Source organism: Scardinius erythrophthalmus, assembly GCF_964197995.2.
Source record: "Scardinius erythrophthalmus genome assembly, chromosome: 23".
Lineage (NCBI taxonomy): Eukaryota > Metazoa > Chordata > Actinopteri > Cypriniformes > Leuciscidae > Scardinius > Scardinius erythrophthalmus.
In genome coordinates, this window is record NC_138243.1 from 18,520,525 (window position 1) to 18,546,008 (window position 25,484).

The window sequence follows — 25,484 nt, forward strand, 5'->3', positions numbered from 1 at the left end:
TGAATGATGCAACAGCAGAATAATATCATATTAATAATATAATAATAATAATAATAAACTTTTTTCCAGAAAACACCAAAATGTGCCATTCACACGTAGAAAATAAAATCTAAATGTCAGTAATATACTAACATCTATCTCATATTAAATATTTTAATTTATTTTTCAATGCATAAATTGCCATCTTAGCTGAATTAAATTGAACTGAACTCTAAAAAAAAGTTGAAAACATACTGGGAATGTCATTAAAGCCTTTGTTTTGTTTACAGAATTAGGGCAAGGTTTATTAAATTCATATTTGTGTAACGAAAAGGTATTAATATGTGATGTTTTTGTTATGTTCATTTAATTTACTTACAATTTCAAGTAATATTATTAAACAAAAATGTAATATATGCTTGGACATGGGCTAATTAAAGTGTTTTAATAAAGCATATTTTATTGAAAAAAAATAGTCTGGTGTTGCATTATTTAAATTAAAAAAATGTTTTTATTGTTTGTAATATTATTTATTATTTTTCATTCAATACATTGTGTGTCTAGAGGTTGAAATAATTTAAACAATTAAATAATGTTTATATGGAGTGAATACAGTGCAAGCTTTTTTACTGGTGATTGGGCAGCGAGTGGCAGGAGAGAGAAATGGTCAACTAGAAGTCTTTATATAAAGTAAACTGGAAAAATTACAATCAATAAGTTTAGATTTGGATACTGTGTACTTGAAATTCGCAAAACCTGGATTGTTAAATATCTTAGACTTAACCACTGCACATTAGTGTGATTACTATGACAACTAATATCGACTGCAGGTGCCAAAATGGTCAGAGACGGCCCTGTAGATATAGGCTAACCGTCAGAGGGAGGTTCTCTATAGGGTAGGGAGGAAAGTAATATATTATGATTTGAAAGTGGGACTCTTCCAGTTCAGTAAATGAACTCCAGGTCTCCAGCTGATTTATCTGTAGCTGAAAAAAAGAAAAGAAACAGATAACAATCACTGGCATGAGGGCAGTGGACATTATCAACCATCCAGAACATCATCAACAAACCTGAATGCAGGTGAGAGTTCAGCGCTGTGTGTACCAACATTAAAACATTAGGCACTCTCCAAGTCCATTCGCTCACATTATATGGGAAAAAAGATGTAGGATTATGTAAATGTAAGACATTTTTAACACTGTACTTAACATCTTAACATCTTTGAGTTTCAAAGAATTAAATGGATTTGAAACTAGATGAGGGTGAGTAAATGAAGACAGAATATTTTTTTTTTTTGGTCAACTGAGTTTAACTCCTAAATCGGACTTTTATTTTGAAAGCACGGGGCAGCCTTATTGAGGACTTTTCTTTTGCTTTCCAGCAGAGCCACGGGTTCCTTTAGTAGGTCAGGCCAGATGGCTCCCGGAACAATGTCAAGCTGAAACTAAACTCCTTTAGCCGATGTTTTGATTACAATCTCTTGGAGTTATTTTGGTTTTTTTTTTGTATCATTTAAACACCACCATAAGCTGTAGAATGGAGATCGGTGCTTTGTCATGAAACTCCGCGCCCAGTATGACAGGTATTTATCTAAAACCTTTTAAAAAAAACAATTCAGGGCTTAAATTATAGAAAGAAAAACACCACGAACCTAATAAACCTTAAAGATAATATATTGTCTTTGATTTTATGCAGTCATGGAATATTTTCTGTCTAACCCCGCTGTTTAGGTCAGTTCATATATATTATATGATGCACGTGAATACTCATGTAAACAGATGTGTACGTACGTAAGTATTATAACACAACACGAGCGAAACTGCTGTCCTGTTCAGAACTATAAGCGGAGCAAGGATATCCATTTTGGGTGGGCCAAAAAGTTGGGGGTGGCTACAATTTTACAGTGGAGTGACAGTGATGATACTACGTTAGATATGATGATTTTTGCTGTATAAAATTGAGGACATAACGTAGCTAAGAGTGATTGGTAGCATTTTCTCTGATATCTCTCTGTCTCTCACTTGTGTGGGTGTGTGTGTTTACTTTTTTTAAAAGTACATTACGACCATTTTTATCTTAAAATGACTTAAATACTCGAGATTTAACAAAACTATATTTTCTAAATTGCTTAAATGTCAGAATTAGTACAATAATAACTACATAATGAAAATATCTTTTTAGAAAAATCATAATACTGAACATGTTCTTGCATTATCATGAGTCATGTTTTTCCCTTACGAAAATTAACCACAGTTTTATTATAGTAAAAGTATAGTAACCACGGTTTTTGGTGGATTACTTACCATTTGTATAACCAGAGTTTTACTACAAATTCCATGGTTAAACTATGGTTAGTGTAGAAAAACCATGGTTAATTTGCGGTTTCCATGGTTTAACTATAGTAACCATGGTTTTTGGTTTTATTCGTAGTAAAACCATGGTTAATTTTCGTGAGGGTTGTGTTGTTGGCTGCCCTAGCTCGCTCTAAACCTATTATAAAACGATGTGAATATTCGTCTGCTAAATTACTATTGTAACTTTACAATAGGTAATGATGTCCTACCTTTAGCATACAGTATTTTGAGTGATGATGTAATGGGGGGCTACTACTGCTAGCAGTTTAATGCTTTTTTCTTAAAAAAAGACAAAACTAGCCTATTTTACAATTACAGATGAGATTGCCCTGCACTTGAAGTCCTGAACAGGTCAGTAGTTTTACCTCTCTGCTCCAACTGGGCGCTTCCACTCCCTTCTCAAGTCTCTCTTGAATTGGTTATTTATTATTGAATGGCGAATTCTGAAATAATCACTTACACAATAATCACAAACACAGTACATTCGACAGGCAATAATAATAATAAGAAGAAGAAATACAGGGCAGCGGGCCAAATTGGCTGCCAGGCCATCGGGAATTCTCCCGGTTCTCCCAGTGGCCAGGCTGCCCATAGTGGCTTTTATAGAAATAACTATAAATGATGTATAATTAGATGCAACTAACCCTAAACCAAACCCTAACCCTATAGTATGTACATGTAGTTACTTAATATTACTCTGATAGTAAGTACATGTAGCTACTTAATATTACTTTAAATTTAAATGTATAACTACAGTGTAACAAAGACACCTTAAAATAAAGTGTAATCTTTTGTTAATACAGAAATAAAATGGGTACACTTTATTTTAAGGTAATACATTTAAGTAACTACATGTACTTACAACAGGATTAGGGTTTGGTTTGGTTTGGAGTTAGTTACAAGTAATTATGCATAATTTATAGTTATTACTCTAGTAACTACATGTAACGTGTAACAATGACACTGTAAAATAAAATGTCACCATAAAATATTATGTAAGCAGAGATCAGCTGGTTGGGAATGAGGGAGGTGTTGATATTCAGAACATTATGGCTATAATAAATGTGATACAAATTTTTATAAAAACAAATGGTTCTATAAGGAAGCAATTAAAAATATAGCTGCAAGCAGCGATGCCAGGCCCAAGCCCTGGTGGCATAGGGCAACTGTGCACGACGGGCAATATGCATTTAAACTGGGTAAATGTAGAAGGATTACGTCAAAGTCATTTGAATACGCCACATTTACTACAGCAGCTGGTGCCACATCCATAAGATAATGTAAATTTAGGGTGTATTCACATCTGTCTTGTTTGGTTCGATTGAATCGAACTCAAGTTCGTTTCCCCCCTGGGTGCAGATCTTTTGGGCAGGTGTGAATACAGCAATCACACTCTGGTGCGGACCAAATAACGATTCTCAAGCAGGGAAACCGTACCAGAATTCGTTTGGAACCGGACCGAGACCACCTCTTCAGCTGGGTCTCGGTCCGGTTCCAAACGAATTCTGCTATGGTTTCCCTGCTTGAGAATTTATGTCCAATGAATGGATGACCTTAGCACACATGTGGTTTTGTTTACAAATGTTGGTTAACTTGCAAAAAGGGCAGTGTGAAAGCGAAAGCACACCAAACAAACAAAAAAATCAACATTGTATTTGGTCGGGACCAAAGCAAGTAAACTAACGGACTTTCCTGGAGTGAATACACCTTAAATAAATATCATGTCATAGGATGCCATAGGTCACTTTCAATAATAATAATATTATAGGATAATTCTAAGAAAAACCATAGGGCCTTCGTCCTTTCAGGGCATGGGCACTAATAAAGTAACTTTGACCAAAAAAAATTGCCAGTTACTTTGTATAGTTCTTCGGAGCCGACGGAACTGGTTACAAACGCTAAACGCGACCCTTCTTTGCATCGCCACGCAACGCCCGGATTGGACCGTGTGACTAGAGCGGAGCTACAGTGATTTCCTGTTCCCACCCACAAGATCCCCATTATAACACTTGCTCTTCTTTCTTTGTTTTTTTTTTTTACACTCGTCGCTTGCTAGTGAGAGAAACCCCCTCCGAGCGACCATGAAGCTTGAAAAAATGTATTACATGATATGAAAAACAACATAATTTTTGCATTTAGTTTTGAATGTTTTGTGTCTGGCGTCTTCTAATCTATTGTTTTGGTTTATTTTTCAACAGAGGAACAAATTGCGAGACCAGAAGAGCGTTTAAATTGAGGGATTCACCTGATCCGATGCAACCCGATTCGAGCCCTCAGGAAAGGAACGGGCTGTCATTAACCCTGCAGCCGGAGCTGCTCGCCCGAATGCCGGGGGCTGGAAGTTCCAGCGGGCCGGAAACAGGCGACGACGTCCGGGTTCCTATCGGCAGCTCATCGGGGTCTGCGAGTGGACGAGGTGCTACTTCGCGGAGGATGAGAACTGCGAGTCACGGCCACACCCATTCTCACGCACACACTCACAGCCAGGAGCACGAGTCGGACAGTGGCGAGTCCGACCTGGAATCGGGAGAATCCAGCAGCTCGTTATCAGAACTGCGCTACCTCCTCCGCTGGCTCAAGAAAAGTCTTCCTTTCATTGTGATTCTCTCTGCGAAACTAGTCATTCAGCACGCCCTAGGTGAGAACAGCTGGTGACGCAGTGGTTATGATGTGTGAAGTTCATGACCTCTGTCACACGTCTGTGTTGCTTATGTCGTCTTTCTGTAGGTCTGGCTGTTGCAGTGGGCCTGTTTACCACTTTTATGTATGTCAACAAAAGCATTCAAACGCAAGTTTTTTTCCACGTAAGTCCACCTTATTATTTCATATGTTACTTCAAGGTTGGCTTGGCATGGGGTTAAAGAGTAGCTGAAAATTCAGCGTTGCCATCACAGGAATAAATTACATTTTAAAATATATTCAAATAGAAAACAGTTATTTTAAATTGTAATAATATTTCACAATATTGTTTAATGCACTTTATTAAAAAAAAAAAAAAAGCTCATGAATGGTAGTGTGTATATATAATATATGAAGGCTCTTTTGTGTTGTGTCTCCTGTGTAAAGGACCGAAGGAGGAAGTTGCATTGTGCCTGGCTCTTGGTGTTCCTCACATCCTCCAGTCTCCTCGTGTTCTACACTTTTCACACTCAGTCACTTTATCGCTGGTTAGTACATACTGTAATGTACTATGCTTAGTGCATTATATATAAACTAAAAGACCAAATGTCCACTAAATGACAAATGCGTACCATGTAGATCATTGGCTCTCTCTTTTTGTGTCCCTCAGCCTCATTTTTGCCAACCCTACAATAGATTCTCAAAACTTCTGGGAGGTTTTATGGAGCGTTGGTGTGACTAACTTCATCGTCAAGTTTTTCTTCATGGGGCTCAAGTGTCTTATTCTCCTCGTCCCATCCCCGCTCATGACATACCGGCAAAGAGTGAGCATGATTTGTGACATTATTATTTAATTCTCTGCACTGAGTCAAAATGAACGTTAGCTTCATCATATCCATCCTGCTTTCCATAGGGTCAGTGGTACATGCTCATAGAGGAGACGGGGCAGTTGTATCAGGTGATCGCTCCTGTCCCACTCTGGTTCCGCTATCTGGTCAGCTATGATGAGATGGAAACCTCAGTGGGTCTGACTCTGGGAATCCTGCTAGCCTTGCTCTACCTCATCATGAAGGTTTGCACGATCATCACAATAAGAAATGAATATGGTATTAGAAGACATTCATCAATCTGATCTTATTACCTTTCTTTTTTTAGCTTTTGGCACTGTATGGACTGTCAGGATCATTGCAAAAAACATTACGGACTTTTTTCAGTTCTAAGGTACAAAAGTTAGCTTTTTATGCTCCTCTCCTTATTCTTATATGTGTTGTGTAATCTGTAATATATAAGTGCTGTATCATGTTCTTCTTACCTGTCTTTAAAGTTGAACGGAGCTCCAGCCAGTCCAGCTCAGGTTAGAGAGGCGGGCGACATTTGTCCGATCTGTCAGGCTGATTTTAAACAGCCTCGGGTCCTCGTGTGTCAGGTGAGAAGTGATATCCTTGAGTTTGACCTCTGACCTCTGATGTCAAGCCCCCTTAACCTCATTCACTGGCTAAACCGTTATGCTTCTTGAGCATAGTATTTACTACCAAGCAAGGCTCGACAAATTAGCTTATATAATTCCTGTCAAGTCGTTAACTCGTTATTACAGTTGTGCTCTTAAACACTGAGCACTGCAGTTTTTATTACTTTTTCTATCAGCTCTATAACAACATAATTATCATATATTTATGGATTTTGTAAAAAAATATCTTTATAATATATAAAAGGAATTCCTGTTATTTTTGTCAGCCAAACCCCTTCAATCTAAAATGTGAGGTTTAAGTTAATATTTCAATAATTTAACAACATGCTTGCATGCTCACAAATCTCTGATGTTTGTTAATGGTCACATGACATGCAAGTAAACCTATAAAATATTCAAATCAAATATATATTTTTAGCTGCTGTTTTGTTTTCAGTTTTTATTTTAAAATTGTGTTTTAATTTGACATTTTATCTAACAACTAACACACCCAGATATATAAAATATATGCGAAGATGCTTTTTTCTCTTTAAGTAAACATGTGTTGACTGTAATTTGAGATTACTTGAACAGCTTGTTCTATTATCCTTGCTGTCTTGTTGAATTAATACACAAAGTAATATATGAATTCTTTTTTTAGCACTCACAAAGTATGTGTTATATAATATGAATGTAATCCGGACGTACTACATTCGCCATTTTGTCATTATCATGTCCGTCTTATGCACTTCACAATCTTGTGAATTCAGACACTTCTTTTGCCACATACTGTTTTTAGCCTACTATATAGTAGGGAAGTATGCAATGTCACAAATGCATGTACTTTCTTGTAAGCCTCCTGCCAAGAACTTAAATGTAAACTGTTTCCCATTTGATTGTGTCCAGCACATCTTCTGTGAGGAGTGTATATCCCAGTGGCTTAACCAGGAGAGGACCTGCCCCCTCTGCCGCACTGTTATCACAGACAAGGTGAATAAGTGGAAAGATGGTGCAACATCAGCTTATTTACAAATCTACTGAACATGGTGCTCACTGGAAGGATGAAGACACAGTGTTGGGACTTGTCGAAACAGTCGACCAGCAGTGGATTGTTCCTCTCGAACATCTCAGTCGAGCAAACAGCACTTGTTATAAGGCAATAGTCACTAGAAAAATCGCCGGTTTGAGGTTTGTTTATATAAATCTTGTCAGAAGGACAAGTACATTCACCAGCTCTCGTATTATTATTGTTATTGTATGTGGAACTCCCTTATTTTTTAATGTTTCTAATATATATTCCTCTTTGTGTTCTTGCATGCCATCTCTGGTTTTTACTAATTTCCTTGTGGGTGTAAGCAGAAGGATACAGTAGACAAATGGGTTTCTTGATTGTATTTGTGGAGAAAACACTCAGAAATAATGTATTAGAAATTCATGTTTGTCTCCCTGAATGTATTTAAAAAAAAATTGGTTTAATTTTTTATAGATACTGGGTTTTTTCCTCCCGTATGATCCTGTGGCTTTTGTAACTGAACTTGTCTTAAACACATTTATTAACCCAATTATAAGGAGTTTAAAAAAATTCTGAAACTTGTGTTCCGTTTGAAGTATTCTGGTTAGTTCTGTAATAGGTAATCGCACATGAACTGCTGATTTATCAAACGATATAGCGTTAGAATTTTGCTACCATGTGATTTTAGTGAATGAACAACATATTTTGCTGATTGAAAAGTAACTGAGCTATTATATTACTGTACAATGCATTTGTAATTCAGGCCCTTCGCAGATACATGGTATTTTTCTAATGCTGCACTTAGTGTAATAAACCAAAGAGTTGAAGAAAAAAAACATCTATTTTAGTACCATTATACAGTATGCAGTTGTATTTTTTCCAGCATATTTCAATTATTGACCAAATAAATCTTTTCAAACTGTTAAGAAGCGTCATTGAAATACTCGCGGAGTAAATGCAATATAAAATTCCAGGGTTGATACTCCAGTTCAATTTTATTGATGATGTCGAATTCTCCAGGGATTAAAATGAGCTTTAAAATAAATATGAACAGTCACAAAACACCATTCATTATAAACAATCTCATGTCATTCAGTATTTTAAACCCATTCATTTTTAAAACCAAAATGTTTTAGCACTTCAAGCGTTTGCATTTAAAATGCTAAATCTTATCTGCATCTCAATTCTTTTTACAGGCATATTTCTATTTGACTTTAGAATCCAGGAAGTTTCAGAATTGGTTACAACCCTGGTTCCTAATGAAGTACACACATTTTCGAGATCAGGTTCAGTTTAACTGAAGCTCAATTGCACACCACATTACATTTTTTAGAAGGAACATAGTAATGAACACTTAGCACCAAGTTGTGTCTTAATATTCCAACATGACTGTAAGAATCAGTGGGAGACAGATTGAAAGGTTTTAAACCCAGGCCATGAGTCTTGGGATTATAGGGACTGGGCTTATGGAAAATATCCAACTCATCAGACTGTAAAAGTGACACACAAAGCCATTTACGCCACATTACAAGCCCCTCTCTCAGTTAGCATTGCATAGTTTGAATAAACGGTCTATATTTGTGTATGCAAAGGCATAATGCGATGCTTCCATAGTCAAAGTACCAGTTAAGAGGCAATTTAATTAAGCTGCTGGTCTTGCACAGATTTCAAAATCAAAGGCTTTCACATAAGAAGCCATTACAAGTTGTTAACTGCCACGGCGCAGCAGGCTGTTGTTTATCAGTAGGCACTGTGTTAAGCTTAAGGTATTCACAATCATGCTTTCTGTGCATAGTGAGTACAGACAGTTATTGGCTTGATGGAATCTGCTGCAAAGTCCAGACAGTTCAATCAGAGCAATGGCCTCCTAATGTCCAACCACAATTACAATCTACACCACGGAAATTAGTTCGAGGATGTGAGGTTAACATCACATTCAATCAGTCTTCAAGCAGAAAACAAGCCTATTTTACAAAAAAAAGTGGTTAAATGCGGTTACACAGCCTCAGTTCATTGATAACAATAACAGTACTATGAGCACAGTGAAACAAGATGCATGAAATCACTGATGACTAGGACCCCTTCTTACATACAGCACAATCCTAACAAGCAGACTCTGTATCGACCAGACACTTATTGTATCTATAAGAACTATAATACAATGAAAGAGCACAAACAGTCATGAAGAACGATGTCTATATACAGCAAAGAAATGAATACTGATTTTTTTTTTTGAAGGATTAACTATTTTATTATGCTTACATCATTCTGGGTTTACTAGAATATAGATTTTTCTTTCACCTCAACCACATATATCGAAGCTTATTTCATTAAAAGTCAACAGAACAATAAATAATCCAGTGGTTTTCACTATACACTGCACATCTTGAAAATATATTTAAAATCCAGATTTGAACTTTTATCCTTAATAATAATACAATTATTTTGACTCCAAGATCCCCAAAGAAAGAAGTAGTAAATACAAAATAAAGGGGGGGTTATCTTTTTCTTTATGTAACTAATCCGGCTAAATCTTGAACGGCACTGATTATTGATTATTAAGAATAAATAATTTGCATAGTTTAAAAAACTATCTGGCACTTGGAAAATAAATCAAATGAAAACACATATTTAGAAAGAAACATGAAAAATACAATTGTTTAGGAAACTATTTCATAATTGTTGTCTTCAATACTAAAGTGAAAAGTAAAACTGAAAAAGGATGTTCCACCAATTGTTTTCACAAAAAGATGACATCGTATTAATATTAGTGGCAATAGATGTAGCTTAGAAAGTACTGGTACTCTAGATTAAGAGGATTCATCTAGCGTTATCTGGTAATTAAGTATTTTTAATACTCTTTGGTCAAAATAATGCATACTATCCAAAAGAAAAACAGTGATTTGATGTCCAGAACGCAGGTAGATTCATACTCAATTGTATGAATTTTAAATGTAAATCAAGAACAGACGAAAACAAGGGAAGAATGTCTTGAAGTCATCCGACACTGCCTGATGCATTGCACATAAGAAAAAGAAAAAACAGCTTATATTTAACTTTATAGTTTATCATTGGTTGACATTGAATCACATCTGTGATTCTAGTAGTCCTAATAACTACTGATGCATTAAGAATCAAACACACCGCAAAATAAACAGATTCCACTGGAATGTAGACCTGGATCTTCTCTTACTGTAAATGGATAGTTCACCCAAAAATGAAAATTCTTATTATTTACTTACTCTCACATAGTTCCAAACCTGTATGACTTTCTGTTCTTCTGTGAAAGTTCATATAATGGAAGTCAATGGGGTCTAAAACACAGAGAATTTTCTTCTTTTGTGTTCAACAGAAGAAAGAAAGTCAAATAGGTTTGGATAAACTCTCTCTTTAAACGCTATCAATTATCACGAGAAGCTCAACCTCAGTCTCTCAGACCAAACTTCAAATATTTTGCATGAGCGTGGCATATAAAAGAAAAAACTGAAATTCATGCTCAAGAGTCACCTAAAGTGCAAGGTGGTCTCCTTCTGTTTCATAACAAGCGGCAGACCAACTCACTACGGTGCAAGTAGAGAGAGGTCACATGCTTTGATCTGAACAAGCTCTGAAGTATGCTGAGGCGGCAAGTGTTTAAGTGAAGAAAACTGGGTGCAGAAAGGCCTTTGGGTAATTTAATAAATTCCTAAAGTGCAAAACTCAAGACGTTCATCAAAGTTTCATTCTCAAATGCTTGGGTCTCCTGCCGCCCACTGGGTGAGCCTGTTTCCCGACGGACCCTACATTGGATCCCAGTGGTTTTTTGATGGGGAGAGGGGCCGACACCTCCATGCTGCTGTTATTGTCCATCTGCTCCGCATTAGACACCTCCATGGGCGGATCAGAGCGCGGCGGGAGAGACGACGCGTTTCTGCTCACTTCTGGGAAGGGTGGACCTCGAGACCAACGGTCTTCCCCTTCAACCTTCACGGGGCTGGAAAAAGCAAGTATGGGATCACGGGTTACTGATCTCTATTCGTGCAAAGTTTCAAACACATAACCAGTATACACATGACCAGATAAGCATGTTCCAGCATGCACAACCTTAGATTTGGTTCTCATTTTTGGACAACAAATTACACTTAAAACTCAGATAAATTAAATCAATGCCCTTTCCTACAAGATCATAGGGCTGGGAATCAATACATGTTTTGTTAATTATATATTCTTCATTTTCTTCAACTTAAATACCCACTCTGATGGATTCAGTCAGTTAATTCAATAAAGGATTCGTCATACTGATTCAAATGGTCATTTAATCTGCGAGTTTATTTTGAATGATTCCTTTAAAATATGGATCGGACACAAGTTGCACTGGAAGCTTTAGATGAACTAAAAAGAACAATTTTGTTTGTGAATCAAAACATTTTTGGTTTGTTTTTGATTCACTAAAAAGAAAAAGAGTTCATAAAAGTATTAATTTGTTAGTGGTCATTGTTTTGCGAAACATGCCATTTTCAAAATCTTTTGAGACGCAAATTTGGTTCAAATATGACTCGGCGGAATGGGAAAAACTAGCATAGAGTGAAAGATCAATTAAAGATCCGTCAAATGAAGAACTCATAATTGGATTTTTTTTTACACAGCCCTACAAGATCATGAAAACAATACGGTTCAAGCCTCAGTGGAATGAGAAAAACACATTACCTCACTGGTGTTCTTGGGCTTCCCAGAAGCTTGCGAGGCGAACGGGATTTTGGCTCATAAGTGAACTTTTCCTTGATGTTTTCGAGCACAGATGGAGCTATGTAAGTAAAGCCCTGAGGAGAGACAACATCCGAGAAAAGATTAAATAATAAAAACAAAAAGAGTTTGGGTAGACAAAAAAAATAGATGAGTGTAGAGGATGTGCAATTATGATGAAGCAAAAACACACTAACAGCTGGAAAAAAACAGTTAAACAGTAATAATACAGACCAGATGAGAGACATTACTCCCTTCTCGTAAGTTTGTCTACAAAAATAACCAATTTACCACACACACATGCTGACACGCACTCACAAATGTAGGCCGGGAGTCAGAAATTAATCTCATATGCATTCTCGAGTGCTCAACATAGCATGCTGATGATAATTAAATTCAAATGGCGTATAAACAAAAATTGGGGCTTCCGTTGGTCTCGTGTTATGTTTGGGCAATGGTGTCACGTACAACAAGGACTTAGTGCTGATGAGTAATACTATTCTATTTGTCTGAAGAACATCTTTGTTTATGATAAAAAAATCTGGTATTTTACTACCCATGTAGCTCTGTAGCTCATCTGGTAGATCATGGCGACAATCTGATGAATGAATCTTTTACAATGCATGTTTTTTTTTTTATACTTGTAGCATATCAAAACATTAGTGAATTTATCTACACTACTGGTCTGTAGGTTTTTTTTTATTTAATTAATTTTTTTTTCCAGCAATTTACTGTTTTCAACAGTGACTACGTTTACATGCAGCCAATAACCCGTTCAAAACCGGGATATTAGCAATAACCCGGTCGCGCGCGGCCATGTAAACACCGGCAAAAACCCGAATATGCTCATATCCCGGTTTTTAAAAACCCGGATATGATCCCTGGGGTACCCCTTTTCTAACCCGAATATTTGGTCATGTAAACACGTATTGGCATATCCCCATCAAAAGGAACATTGATTTGTGTTCTGCGCATGTTCTATTCGCAAGGAATCTTGGTCTTTTGAGTAGAGACGGCGCATACAGAAACCCGCGTGCAGTATACCGGAAGTAAACAAGAAGTAGAGGTAAACATGGCGAGACGCAGCACAGCACCACACTTTTGGAGCGAGGAGGAAAGCGCAAACAAAGGCGATCGCTATCTGCCCCGAACTATTCATTATCCGCGTGCTGCTGCTGTTGTTGTTGTCTTTGGATACAGGAAGAAGAATCGGAAATGACGCATATTGCGTCTTAAGGTTGTCCGTACGTCCAGACGCTAACCGTGCGTCGCCGTTTACATCGGACTATTGCCAATTGATTACAAATTCCATGTATACAGGAGTAACTCTCTCTACTCATGCATGTAAACGGGTTATTCCGAATGTTTCAGAAACCCAAATAGTGACCTTAACCCGACCATAACCTGAATTTTGACAGCTTGTAAACGTAGTCAGTGATAGTAATAAGAAAATGTTTCCACAACACCAAACCAGCATATATGAATGATTCCTGAAGGATCATGTGACACTGAAGACTATAGTAATGATGCTAAAAATTCAGCTTTGCCATCACAGGAGTAAATAACATTTCAAAATATATTCAAATAGAAAAGTCATTTTAAATTTTAATAATTCTTCATAATATTGCGGTTTGTACTGTATTTTGATCAAATAAATGCAGCCTCGGTGTGCAGAAGAGACTTCATTTTTTTTTTTTTTTTAAATCTTACCGACCCAAACTTCTGAATTGTAGTGCATCCAAAACCGTAGCCCATTATATCAGATTATTTATTTGTTTATGGCTGATAAACAAAAATAAATATGTTCACTATTGGTGTACTTTGGAAAAGGCATCTGCTCCATGCATGAATATAAATTTAACGTTGGAATCACCACAGAGGTACAGTGTTGCTGCAAAGAATATATATTTAAAAGAGTTAAGAGATAAATTTAGCCCAAAAAGAAACATACTGACCAGGAAGACTTGGTTGGCGCTTTCACTGAGCGTCGAGTCATCGGGACTGTCCACGGGAGGCTGACTAGTGAACTTTGAGTCAAACTGGCTAACATCGTCTGCTGATTGCTGCAGAAAGAGAGTTATTATTGGATACCTCATCATGAGATCTATAATAATGATAATTACAACTAGAAATACACAACAATTTGATTGTACAGAGAGAGAAAACACATACCAAAAAAGGCTTGAAGGGAGGTTCAACTTTACAAGCCAGGAGATCATCCCAGTTTACGTGTCTGAAGAAGGAGTGGGTCTAAAAAATACAATCTCTTTTTATAATCTACACAACTCCACTATATATGTATATGTCATTTCCTGCTTTTATGATAATGGGTTCACCACGTCAGAAGGGCAGATACCTGGATGTCTAAAACATCTCGAGGACCAGCTCCTATCCTCACTGATGCGTTTCTCTTCAGCAGCTGGGTGCGAAGCAAACACACACAACCCCATAAGTTGAGAAATAAGACCGAATTCCACACTGCAGTGAAACCTGATTGACCTAAAACCTCTACCTTTTTCAGAAGGTCCCGTGCTTCATGGGTGAGGTAAGGTGGAAGGTTCAGTTTGCACCTTAGGATTTTGTCAATGGTCTTTTTCCGATTCTCTGCGGTGAATGGCGGCTGGAGGTGAGAGGTTTAGGAGGTTAAAGAGGATAAACTTATTCTCTGTGCAAATTCAGAAGACATTTGATATCTTCACAATAATGATTACTTTGTTTTGAAATTTGTCTGAATGGAAGGAAATTATGTTCAACATCTAGTAGAAAATCTTCCCAGAAAAGTGGAAGCTGATCAGGAGGAGCAACTCCCTGTTAATGCAAAAGATTTAAAATTAAATTTCAAGCAAGCACATGCAAGTATAGGTGTTCATATACTTTTGGTTTCAGGTTTTATCTACATTTGTTCACATTAATTGTTTGCATAAGATTCCATATATGTTATTTTGGGGGTTTACACAGTCAAAACAGTATCTATTTGTTAAAGAGGCCACAAACTAGGTCAACAGAATTATTGGTAAAATGCTCTGTCAATAGAACACCTCAACAGAGATTAGTCTTATCCAGGACTAGCAATACGGTGTAAGGCAATTAACTGAAAACTAGAGTTGATGAATGGCAGGAGGTTTATGAGTGTCAAACAAAGCCAAATCAAAGTCAAAAACATTTTGTGGAGGCATTTTAAAAAGCCTAAAGGTAAACTTGAGCCTTTCTCTGTGTTGAATATACTATTTTAAACATACACAAGACACCTCAAAAGACCTTTAAAAAGAAAAGTTTGTGTGAAAAAAACATCATTTTGGATTAAATGAAATAAAAATGATAAAAATGAAAATGTTCTAGAGTGACCATAAGCTTGGTCACGAGGCCATTCTCCATTGATTTCCTAGAGCTGGCCTACTGGCCAAACTGAGCAGAGTCCTGGTTGTTCAGAACTTCTTCCATTAAGGATTATGGAGGCTACATGCTTCTGCGATTTTTTTGGTAGTTTTTCTCTAGATCTGTGTCTTGACACAATGCTGTCTCTGAGCTCTACAGGCAGTTCTCATGGCTTGGTTTTTGCACTGATATGCATTTTCATCTGTTAAGACTTTTTATTGAGAGGTTTGTGCCTTTCCAAATCATCCTCCATTCAATTGAATTTGCCATAGGTTAACTCAATTTGAGGTGTTGTAATATCTACACGCGAAATTGGAATGCTCCTTAGCTAAATTTCAAGTGTCACAGAAAAGGGAACGAATACTTATCCAATGTATTTATTTCAGTGTTTTATTTTTAATCCATTTGCAAAATTGTCAGAAATTAGTTTTATGCTTTGTCATTTTGGTGTATGGAGCGTAGACTGATGTGAAAAAAGTAATTTAAAGCAATTTAAAGGGATACTTCACTCTAAATTGAAAATTCTGTCATCATTTACTCACCCTTATGTTGTTTCAAACCTGTATGAGTTTCTTTCTTCTGCTGAACAGAAAGGAAGATATTTAGAAGAATGTCAGTAACCAGAAACTTTTTGGTACCATTGACTTCCATAGTATATTTTTTTCCTACTATGGAAGTCAATGGTACCAAAAACTGTCTGGTAACTGACATTCTTCTAAATATCTTACTTTCTGTTCAGCAGAAGAAAGAAATTCATACAGGTTTGAAACAACATGAGGGTGAGTATATGATGACAGAATTTTCATTTTAGAGTGAAGTATCCCTTTAACACAAGGCAGCAACATGAAATGTGAAAAAATGAAGGGGTACGAATACTTTATAAAAATAACAATAACTAATTTTTTTTAAATTTGCTCATTGTGACTAATTTTTCCAGAACGGGTCACATAATGCATATATTTAGCGAAATGCTCTTCTCTAGAGTTAATTTCTAGATGTGGACACTGAATGACTTGCCTGAAGTAAATGTAATGACATTTTGTTTACAAGCTGTTTTATTGATTGATATTCTTTCCATGGTTGAAACACTGATTGAGCAATTATACCAGATATAAGTCTCAGTAAGTTGTACGGTATCTTTCAACATACCTTTGGATGTTCATTCATGTTTATTCTGTAACTAGTAGCTCCTATATACAGCGATCTGTCGCGTCTCAAGAGTGTCAGATGGCATGTATTGTGTGAATTTCATGGTAAAATGGACAGAATTTGAAAGATGAAACTGTTTATTATCAAAAGTAACAAAACAAAGCTTATTGCTATTATTGGTGGCTAAAAATTATAAATAGGCTACAATGCTGTATTTGTCATGTACACATGTGTACCGAACCGAAGGCACGTACCGAAAATTCACGGGACAAACATGTACTGTTATACCCATAATTTAAATTTTTAAATAAAAGAAACAGAATTTTATTGTACTTTATTGTATACATATTTCACAGTATTACAGTTTTTGGATCAAATAAATGCAGCCTTGGTGAGCATAAGAGACTTCTTTCAAAACCATTAAAAAATCTTACCGACCACAAACTTTTGTACGATATTGTTAGTGTTAGAGCTGCACAATTCTGGATCTTTTTTTAAAATTTTTTTATAATAGAGATCATGATTTTCCCACAATTCTGAATTTACAAATAAACAAAATAACAGGTTCTAAAAAAATGTCATTACTGCAGTCCATTTACAAATATTTAGCCAAATTAATTTGAATTATTTATTCATTCATTTTTTTTTAATCGGTTTGAATGAATGATTCAATGACTCACTTAGAAAGACTTCACTTGTTTCATTACTGGATGAATCAGCATTTTTGAACTTATCTCTTGAATGATTCAATGACAGTATACATTTGTTTTAACAGTCACTTTTCGCCACCAACTGGCTTATCGATGTATGAATTGGGTCAGAGTTCACTCTGCCGCTGGAACTAGACTAGTATACGGAAGCCAGTGATTACAGTTTATAAAGTTATAAATATGGATATTTTTCTTACAAAAATGCATTGCTTGTATATATACACAGATTAATTCTAAGAGAACAGCATTTATTGACCAGCATAATCTATATTTATCAAATTATATAATCTATAGCTTCTGGAAGTATTTTGTTCCCATCTTCATGTGAAACTTTAATAAGAAGCAACATAGCAGAGAAGAGACGTGAGAAGGGGCACTTACAGCTCCTGTTACCATGTCATACATCAGGGCTCCCAGACTCCACCAGTCCACAGCTCGGTTATGACCACTTCTCATGAGAATTTCTGGTGCCCTGAAAAAGGGAGAGAACAAGAGAAACAAAGACAGACACAGAATGAATGAATGAATGAGTGAAGAGAGAAAAGGCCAGCGCACCAACCATTTTTGTGCTTATGTCTTTTTTACTTTGACCTTAACTGACACCGGAGGCCACAAATAAGCCTTCGGTGGGCATGATTGATGGAGGCTCTGACCTCTATGAACTGGATAGACTTTTAAAGAGGCCACATCATGGAAAACGTGACCCTATTGGATTTTAAAGTTCAAGTTGTTAAACTTCCACAACCCAAAGATTTCTAGCCTACACAGACCATTTCTTAAACTAAAGGCTGGAATCCATTACACAACTTCTGAACAGATTTCAAAACTTGCAGATCTTGTAAAAGGCTACAGAAAAAAACTGTGAAATTTGTTATGCGTGTTATGTAAATTTACTTTTGTTTTATTATTGTATTTGTATTTTATTGCAACACTGGTAAATAGAGGAAAGCTTCGGTTTCAGTACAACGCATCAAACACTAAGATATGTATTCTAAAATTGGCTCAAAATCTCAAATATGTTTTACCTGGGTGGAAACGTAGTCTGAGGCTAAAAAAATCTGTGTTTGTGCCCATCATATACTAAGCAACTTTCTGTGAAATCTGTCAACTCCAACTGCCCAAAATCTACAAACTGGCACAAACTTTCAGCAACTATTGTCAACACAGAAATCTGCAAATCAGGTCGACAATCTGAGCAAAAGTCATGTAGTGTATTCCAATCTGAAGATGCAACAACAGGTTGCTCAGAAATCTTCATTGTTGTGTTGTGTTGTGTTTTGTTGAGTATATTAAAATAAAATAAAAAACAATATTCAGCAATGAGTGAACTCTGATGAGTGAACTACACTGGTCTTATGCTGGTCTTTTACATAAAGAAGTGACAGTAGCATAAACAAATTATGTTTAAGTGGATGAAAATGTGAGTTTGTACATACATGTACTCTATGGTTCCACAGAAGGTGTGTGTGACGGTACCATCGTGGATCGACTCCTTACACAGTCCGAAGTCCGTCAACTTCACATGACCTGAGATGAGAATGAAATGAGCAAATCCATAGGAGTACAGTCTTTATTGAACAGGATGTGGTGCAAGCCTGAGGACTGTCTGGGACAAAAAGGACAGAGGTGAGTGTGTTTTATTACCATTGTAATTGAGCATGATGTTCTCTGGCTTCAGGTCTCTGTAGAAGATGCCTTTCTGATGAAGGTGACCCAAGGCCATGGAAATCTCTGCCAGATAAAAGCTAAAAGGAGTTTTTGTAAATAAATAAATCAAATTATAAATAAAATAAAAAGTTCAAATTAAATAATACATTTAATTAGAAAGGTAAATGCTTTCCCAATCCATAGATTAGAATTTTTTGTTACACAAATAGTTCACCCCAAAATTCCTTAGTATTATTTTCTCACATTCATGCAATTTTTAAACCTGTATACTGTTATTTTTATATTTAGGGTTTAAATAAATAAAAACCTATATAATTAAGGGTATAATTAATATTTATAATATAGTGCAAGTACAAGAGTCACAAAGACCACATTTAAGGTACTTTTACAGTGCTTTCCACCCCCTTTTTAGAGCACTTGTTGTATTGAAAACACCCATGTAGACTCTTTTAGAATTAATTATATATATATATATATATATATATATATATATATATATATATATATATATATATTATATATATATATATATATATATATATATATATATATATATATATATATATAATTTCATGGTCACCGTTTCCAATAATTTGACAAGCAACTTCATGTATTTGTTCTGAGAAACAATCAAATCAACATTCGGGCCAGCTGTACAAACTAAGCCAATGCTTTTTGAAACCTCCCACAGGAGATCAATGTTTATACACAACAGAAGTGTATCATCCAGATAGCAGACAGGTCATCTTGACCCATGAATGATCTACAGTAATCAACATTTGAAGTGAATCAAAAAAGTTTGTCAAAAAGACAAGAACGGGTATTGTTCAAAATTCATGTATAACTTTGATGAAAGGTTTTGATCCACTTCAAATGTTGAGTACTGTATAACAAAGCCTCACTCACCAGGCTGTGTCCTCCAAGAAGATCCCCTCCCTCTCCAGCTGCATGAACAGCTCTCCACCTGTTAGAGAAAAATGACCTTGATTCAGATACATTCTCGAAAAACATGAATGCTATTTTGCTACTCGAGACAATTTACATTTTAATATTTTTCTGAAAACCAAGACTAATTCAAATAGATTTTTTTTTCAGGATTTGTTGACTTTTGAGCTTAAAAAAAAGCACCAGTAGCTTTGTTGAACTCACCGCTAAGGTACTCCAGGATGAGGTAAAGTTTGCCCCCCGTCTGAAAGGCATATATGAGATCCACAATGAAGGGATGCTTAACTTCCTCTAGGATGCTCCTTTCTGCTTTAGTATGAGCGGTGTCCTTTGCATTGCGTGCAATCATGGCCTGTTGAACAAGACAAAAGCAACATAATCTATTAAGGAAAGCTGTGTACACAGACACCGTTTGCTCTCCTTCCATCCTAGAATGGTTTAAAGCAGTGTTTCTCAACCGGTGGGTCACGGAGTGTGTAATAAAAGAAACAACAACAGCAGCCAAATGTAATTCTAAATGTTGTTCTAATGCGAGACTTATTTTAAAAGAAGCTGATGACTCTTCTGTCAGATGCAGTTTAAGTAAAGAGTGCCTGAGAAAAACGCATTGTCCTGATTCAGTATTTGCTGTCAGATGAGATGTTATCTGGCTGTATGTCATATTCCAACATTATAGAAAAACAAACTTGCCTGTCCTGTCAGATGTTATACTGTGCTCGCGGCACGCACTCTTCAACTGCTGCTATTTAACAGCCTTACCAAGTACTAAATACTTGGTTCAAGTTCCTAGAAATTTGGGTCACGGGTAATGACCACAGGAAAATGTGAGTCCCATGGCCAAACCAGTTGAGAACTGCTTTACAGTTACAAAGAGACAAAAATGTGATTCTACAACTAAACTTTCAGCAGGTAATGAAACATTCCTTAGAGATTATTCATAGATGTGAAGCAAACCACATCAATACAACCTGTTAACCAGCAGGACGAGGCATGATGGAACACCAGTGTTGGGTGTAACTCATTAACAAGTAATTAATTACTATAATTTAATTTGTTTTTTCTTTGAAAAAGTAAAGTATGGGATTACTTTTAATTACTTCTGATGTATTTGCATTAAATACCGTCTAGAACAATTATTATAATTATATATATATATAACCTTGTATTGTTCAACTGGTCGAGGTTGATATAGGATTTAGAAACTAATGCAATACTTTGATGAGAGTAATAGAACAGTAATCTAATTACACTGTTGAAGATGTAATTAGTAGCTAGTACTTAATTACTTTTTTAAGAGTAACTTACCCAACACTGCGGAACACCCATGCTGATTTTCAGGGAAAGATTAATTAATGGGAATTATTGGGAAATATCCGAGGCCATACCTTTTTCAATACTTTCATGGCAAATATCTTCCCAGGAGTTGCCCCAGTTACCTTGCGAACTTGAAAAACCTGTTTTGAAACAAGAGGACTGTTAACAGACAAAGGTCGGAAGTCTAATTAAAAATGGTTAGATTGGTTAGATCTACAATCCAAATCTGCAAACAAAAACAGCATTAAAGACCTCAGTGCTTATGTAGACTATGTATGATGACTATCATTCAAAGTTTAGGGTCAGTATGATTTGTTTTTAAAGAAATTCAATCAATCAATCAATCAACTTTTATTTATGTAGCACAATAAAAGCAACAGTAGTTGGCCATTGTGCTGTACAACAGGATAAATATCCCAAAAACAAGAAAGACTGTAAAACAAATGATAAAGGGAGTTCACATCGGAAACACCAATTCAAAAATTCAACATTAAAATCAAGGATAGGCTTAGTTGTAAACCTGTGAAAAGAGGTAGGTTTTTAACTTCTTAAAATCTCTTATCTTAGGGATAGAGGAACACTATTCCACAATTTTGGGCCAACAACAGAAAAAGCTTGGTCACCCCTCGTCTTAAGTCTAGATCTCGAAACCATCAGCAGTCTTTTTTGAGATGACCTTCATGATCTAGCAGAGTTATTTCATTTCAAAAGATCAGAGAGATAGTTTGGAGCTAATCCGTTCATGGCTTTAAAAAAGAAAAAGCAGAATTTTAAAAATCAATTCTGTAACAAACTGGCAGCCAGTGCCACGAACGCAGTATTGGGGAAATATGATCAAACTTCCTTGTGCCAGTCAAAGGTCTGGCTGCTGCATTCTGAACCACCTGAAGACGACTAATATTGGATTGACTCATTCCAATATAAAGAGAATTACAATAGTCAAGTCTATTGATACTGAAATTGTAACAGTTAAACTTCACAGACCACATTGCTAGAACAGCCCGGTCCTTCAGATTTGCCTTATACAACATTAGCAAGATCAGGTCCTTCCTATCGGAGCATGCAACACAATTCCTTGTCCAAGCTCTTGTTCTTTCTAGGCTGGACTATTGTAATGCTCTCTTGGCAGGCTTTCCAGCATATACTGTCAAACCTCTGCAACCGATCCAGAATGCAGCAGCAAGAACAGTCTTTAACAAGCCGAAGAGAGTGGATGTCACTTTCATCAATTTGCACTGGTTTTTGAGATCAGTAATTTCACTTAAATGGCAATGAAAATGACCTATTTGTTGTCATTTAAGTGAACTTACTGATCTTAAATATACGAGCTTGATAAAAATGGTCATTCTAGAACAAAATTTCAGATGGCACTTAGAGGCTTTTGCATCTGAACTCTTCATATATATATACAGGCTACACATATACATATATATATATATATATATATATAAACTTGCTATGTGTACTGTGCATGGCTATACTAACTGGGACTTGCATATTGTTGTCCTATTGTTTTGACTGCTTCTATTGTTCTCCTCAGTTGTTACATTTTGAATAATTTAAATTGTAATAATATCTCACAATATGTATTTATTTTTACTGTATTTTTTTCAAACACCCGCAGCCTTCAAAAACATAAAAAAAAAAATCATACTGACCCCAAACATTTGAAGGATAGAGTGCGTTATTTTGCAGCCCACATTATGTGTCCAAAACACGCAACATGCAGGGAGGAAACACTGAGTAGCACTGCTAGTCTTGCTTACCTTTCCATATCCTCCTTTACCCAAAACACGAAGCAACTCAAAACATTCCGGACGAATCTGCTCCGTGCCTTGATTCACACTATTTTCAGAGATCTCGAACTTCTCGCAGTCTTCCATACTAAAACATAGAGTATAAGTACATTAAAATATAAACATGGAATTGCCTTAAGGAGAAGACAACTCACTTTTGGAGAAGCTAACTTCAAAATACACAAATATAATTTTGTGCGTCCAAAAGTGCACAGTGGCATACTCACAATTCAAAGCCACTGCACTGATCCATGTATTCATTAATCTTGGCCTGTGGGGGAAAAAAAAACTTGTGTTTCTGGTAGGGAGTTTTAGGTGTGGATTGCAGTTTTTGTATCTCTGCAGCTTTTTCACCAATTGCCAAGTGTGCAGATCTGACACAGCCGTTAAAGCTCAATCTATACCAATGACTGATGCGCACTGGCTCTCCTCCATCAACCGGACTATCAAGGTCACTTATCGCTATTATCACATTACAGGACCCAGTCTAACAATGGAGAGAGTGTCAGACCACTGTAAGCCAGACCTACAACGTTTTTTTTTTTTTTTTCTTCTGGTTTCAGAGGCAATTCAGGAGCAAAGCCGGTTTAAAAATCTGACAAAGAACTTGTCAAACTTTTGAACACTAAAACTCTATCTTGCTTTAGTTTCAGAGGTACATAAACTAACTGCCACTTAAGTTCTTTAAAAGTTTTTTATATCTAGTCATACAAGTTTGAGTCATCTTCATACACCTGAAGTGATGCTGCTGGGTATCCAACAATCCGGTTTAAGCAGTTAGCAGTGTTTCTAGAGGGTATGAGTCAGTCATTAACCGGTTGACCTTCTAAAAATCAACTGGAATATCTTCAGTTTGACCAACTGGTAGCTGGTTTGTTGCTGGTCCACCACCTTAATGACCAGTTTGAACCAACTAGAGACCAGCTTAGACCAACTAGAAACCAAGTTAGGCTAGAATTCAAAATTTATCTTATTTAAACAGACATGTCCACCTATAATAAAATTCCATTACCATGGTTAATTACAATTACATATATTTACACACACCATGGTAAGTACTGTAAATTTGTCGTTTGTAAAAAAAAAAAACAAAAAAAAAAAAACAACGAACCTGTAAATCACATAGATAATTCAGTAGTATGGTAAATCTTACAGTACCATTGTTGTCATCTGTTAGTTTAACATAGTAAATGACATAGCACAGTCAAAGTACTTTTATGCCGAGTTTTGAAACGCTTATCGATTCTCTGGCCGGTCCAGGCGATGCGGAAAATCTGGAACCGAGCTTGTCACCGTTTACTCACCCCGTCAGGGAGCTCCTCGTCTGACATGCTGTCCTCCACCGGGTCCAGGTCGATATCAAACACACCAGCCATGGTAACAGTTTATTTACACGCACCAATACCGGAATAATGTTGAATCTCGACGCCTCATGTTCCCACACGAGTCACAGACGCCATAACCGGGTCCAGTACGCATTACGCAACATATCCTTACAGAGATTAACTAAAACCGGTAAACGACCACGGCTAACAGATCACTGAGCGTCTGTGCGCATGTTCCTGAATGTGTAAAACAAATGCCAATCAATTAATTAGCGTTTTTATTCATTTAAACACGAGAATATCTTTTATTTTACTCCCGTCGTTTTGTATCTGAGGTAAGTGGGTGTATAGATAGAAATACACGTCACTCTCTGTGTATAGGAAGCAGTTTTACTTTTAGTACCGCTTCACTGCCAGTAGGCGTCGACAAAAGACTGACAATGTTTTGCTTGGGTCTAGCTTTAACATTCGTGCTGTTACAGCTCAAAGACACACAGATGACACAGCTACTGCATTTTCAGTGATTTGCCCATGTGTTTCAAGCTTAATTGAATAAGCTTAATAATAAAATAACGGATTTTAAATATATAAGTATAGTACTGTAGATTAGAATTGTATACATGCATTCAAGGTATTTTGTATAGTGGCCTATTCAACCAATAGGCCATTTCAGTAACATAGAATGTGTGATCATCTTCAGATAATAATATTATGAATATAATATCTGGGTTAGGGGACACATGTATTTTGTTTTGCTTGATCAGATTTGTTTTAGAATAAGGTGTAGATAGGCGACTTCTGTTTGGATTTTGAGATCAGTGATAAATGTGGAAGAAACGTTCAGTCCTTTTGCCACTACTGGATTATTTGTGATCGTGAAGGGTAATTCTGTTGAACGGGGGTAATTCTTTTCAAACCTTTTGTCCTATCCTTTACTTTAAAATGTTCAAAAGTCAGCAAGCTCGCCAAAAGGAATGTTCAGAAGAAAGATTCGAGCTCACACACTATACATTGTTACAAAGTGCTGGGTAGCCACAATTCTGTGTTCCCTACTTTATAAAACCACATG

The 25,484-nt window shown here is 36.3% G+C and overlaps 2 protein-coding genes across 5 annotated transcripts; one reads left to right on the forward strand and one right to left on the reverse strand.

The window, feature by feature from the left end:
• Positions 1 to 1,336: 1,336 nt before the first annotated feature.
• rnft1 (ring finger protein, transmembrane 1) lies at positions 1,337 to 8,487 on the forward strand. 4 transcript variants are annotated; one of them, XM_081355168.1, is made up of 11 exons: positions 1,383 to 1,561; positions 1,710 to 1,769; positions 2,652 to 2,684; positions 4,532 to 4,971; positions 5,061 to 5,137; positions 5,400 to 5,500; positions 5,623 to 5,776; positions 5,866 to 6,024; positions 6,108 to 6,173; positions 6,277 to 6,378; positions 7,306 to 8,486. In XM_081355168.1, exons 4-11 carry the CDS (start codon positions 4,587 to 4,589, stop codon positions 7,438 to 7,440), a joined length of 1,179 nt encoding a protein of 392 aa, XP_081211294.1. In that variant the 5' UTR covers positions 1,383 to 1,561; positions 1,710 to 1,769; positions 2,652 to 2,684; positions 4,532 to 4,586; the 3' UTR covers positions 7,441 to 8,486. The 4 variants fall into 4 exon arrangements, with proteins under 4 accessions (XP_081211292.1, XP_081211293.1, XP_081211291.1 ...); XM_081355167.1 differs by lacking the exon at positions 1,710 to 1,769 and having other exon boundaries at positions 1,362 to 1,561; XM_081355165.1 differs by lacking the exons at positions 1,710 to 1,769; positions 2,652 to 2,684 and adding an exon at positions 4,390 to 4,431 and having other exon boundaries at positions 1,362 to 1,561.
• rps6kb1a (ribosomal protein S6 kinase b, polypeptide 1a) lies at positions 8,390 to 24,851 on the reverse strand. Its single transcript, XM_081355164.1, has 15 exons — positions 24,395 to 24,851; positions 23,318 to 23,361; positions 23,061 to 23,178; positions 21,366 to 21,434; positions 20,185 to 20,332; positions 19,942 to 19,999; positions 19,012 to 19,112; positions 18,804 to 18,894; positions 17,749 to 17,839; positions 14,646 to 14,753; positions 14,490 to 14,552; positions 14,306 to 14,383; positions 14,089 to 14,196; positions 12,098 to 12,210; positions 8,390 to 11,384 (listed from the first exon to the last, which is right to left on the reverse strand). The coding sequence occupies exons 1-15, from the start codon at positions 24,464 to 24,466 to the stop codon at positions 11,123 to 11,125; spliced, it is 1,524 nt and encodes a 507-aa protein (XP_081211290.1). The 5' UTR covers positions 24,467 to 24,851; the 3' UTR covers positions 8,390 to 11,122.
• Positions 24,852 to 25,484: the final 633 nt, after the last annotated feature.

Coding starts and splice junctions, on each gene's coding strand:
- rnft1 (XM_081355165.1), top strand. CDS start 1,536: ATGAAACTCCGCGCCCAGTATGACAG. Junction 5,501..5,622: donor ACTCAGTCACTTTATCGCTG/GTTAGTACATAC, acceptor TGTGTCCCTCAG/CCTCATTTTTGCCAACCCTA. Junction 5,777..5,865: donor TCATGACATACCGGCAAAGA/GTGAGCATGATT, acceptor TGCTTTCCATAG/GGTCAGTGGTACATGCTCAT.
- rps6kb1a (XM_081355164.1), bottom strand. CDS start 24,466: ATGGCTGGTGTGTTTGATATCGACCTGGACCCGGTGGAGGACAGCATG. Junction 14,754..17,748: donor ATGACATGGTAACAGGAGCT/GTAAGTGCCCCT, acceptor TCTCACCTCCAG/CCGCCATTCACCGCAGAGAA. Junction 14,197..14,305: donor CTCCCTTCAAGCCTTTTTTG/GTATGTGTTTTC, acceptor CTCTTTCTGCAG/CAATCAGCAGACGATGTTAG.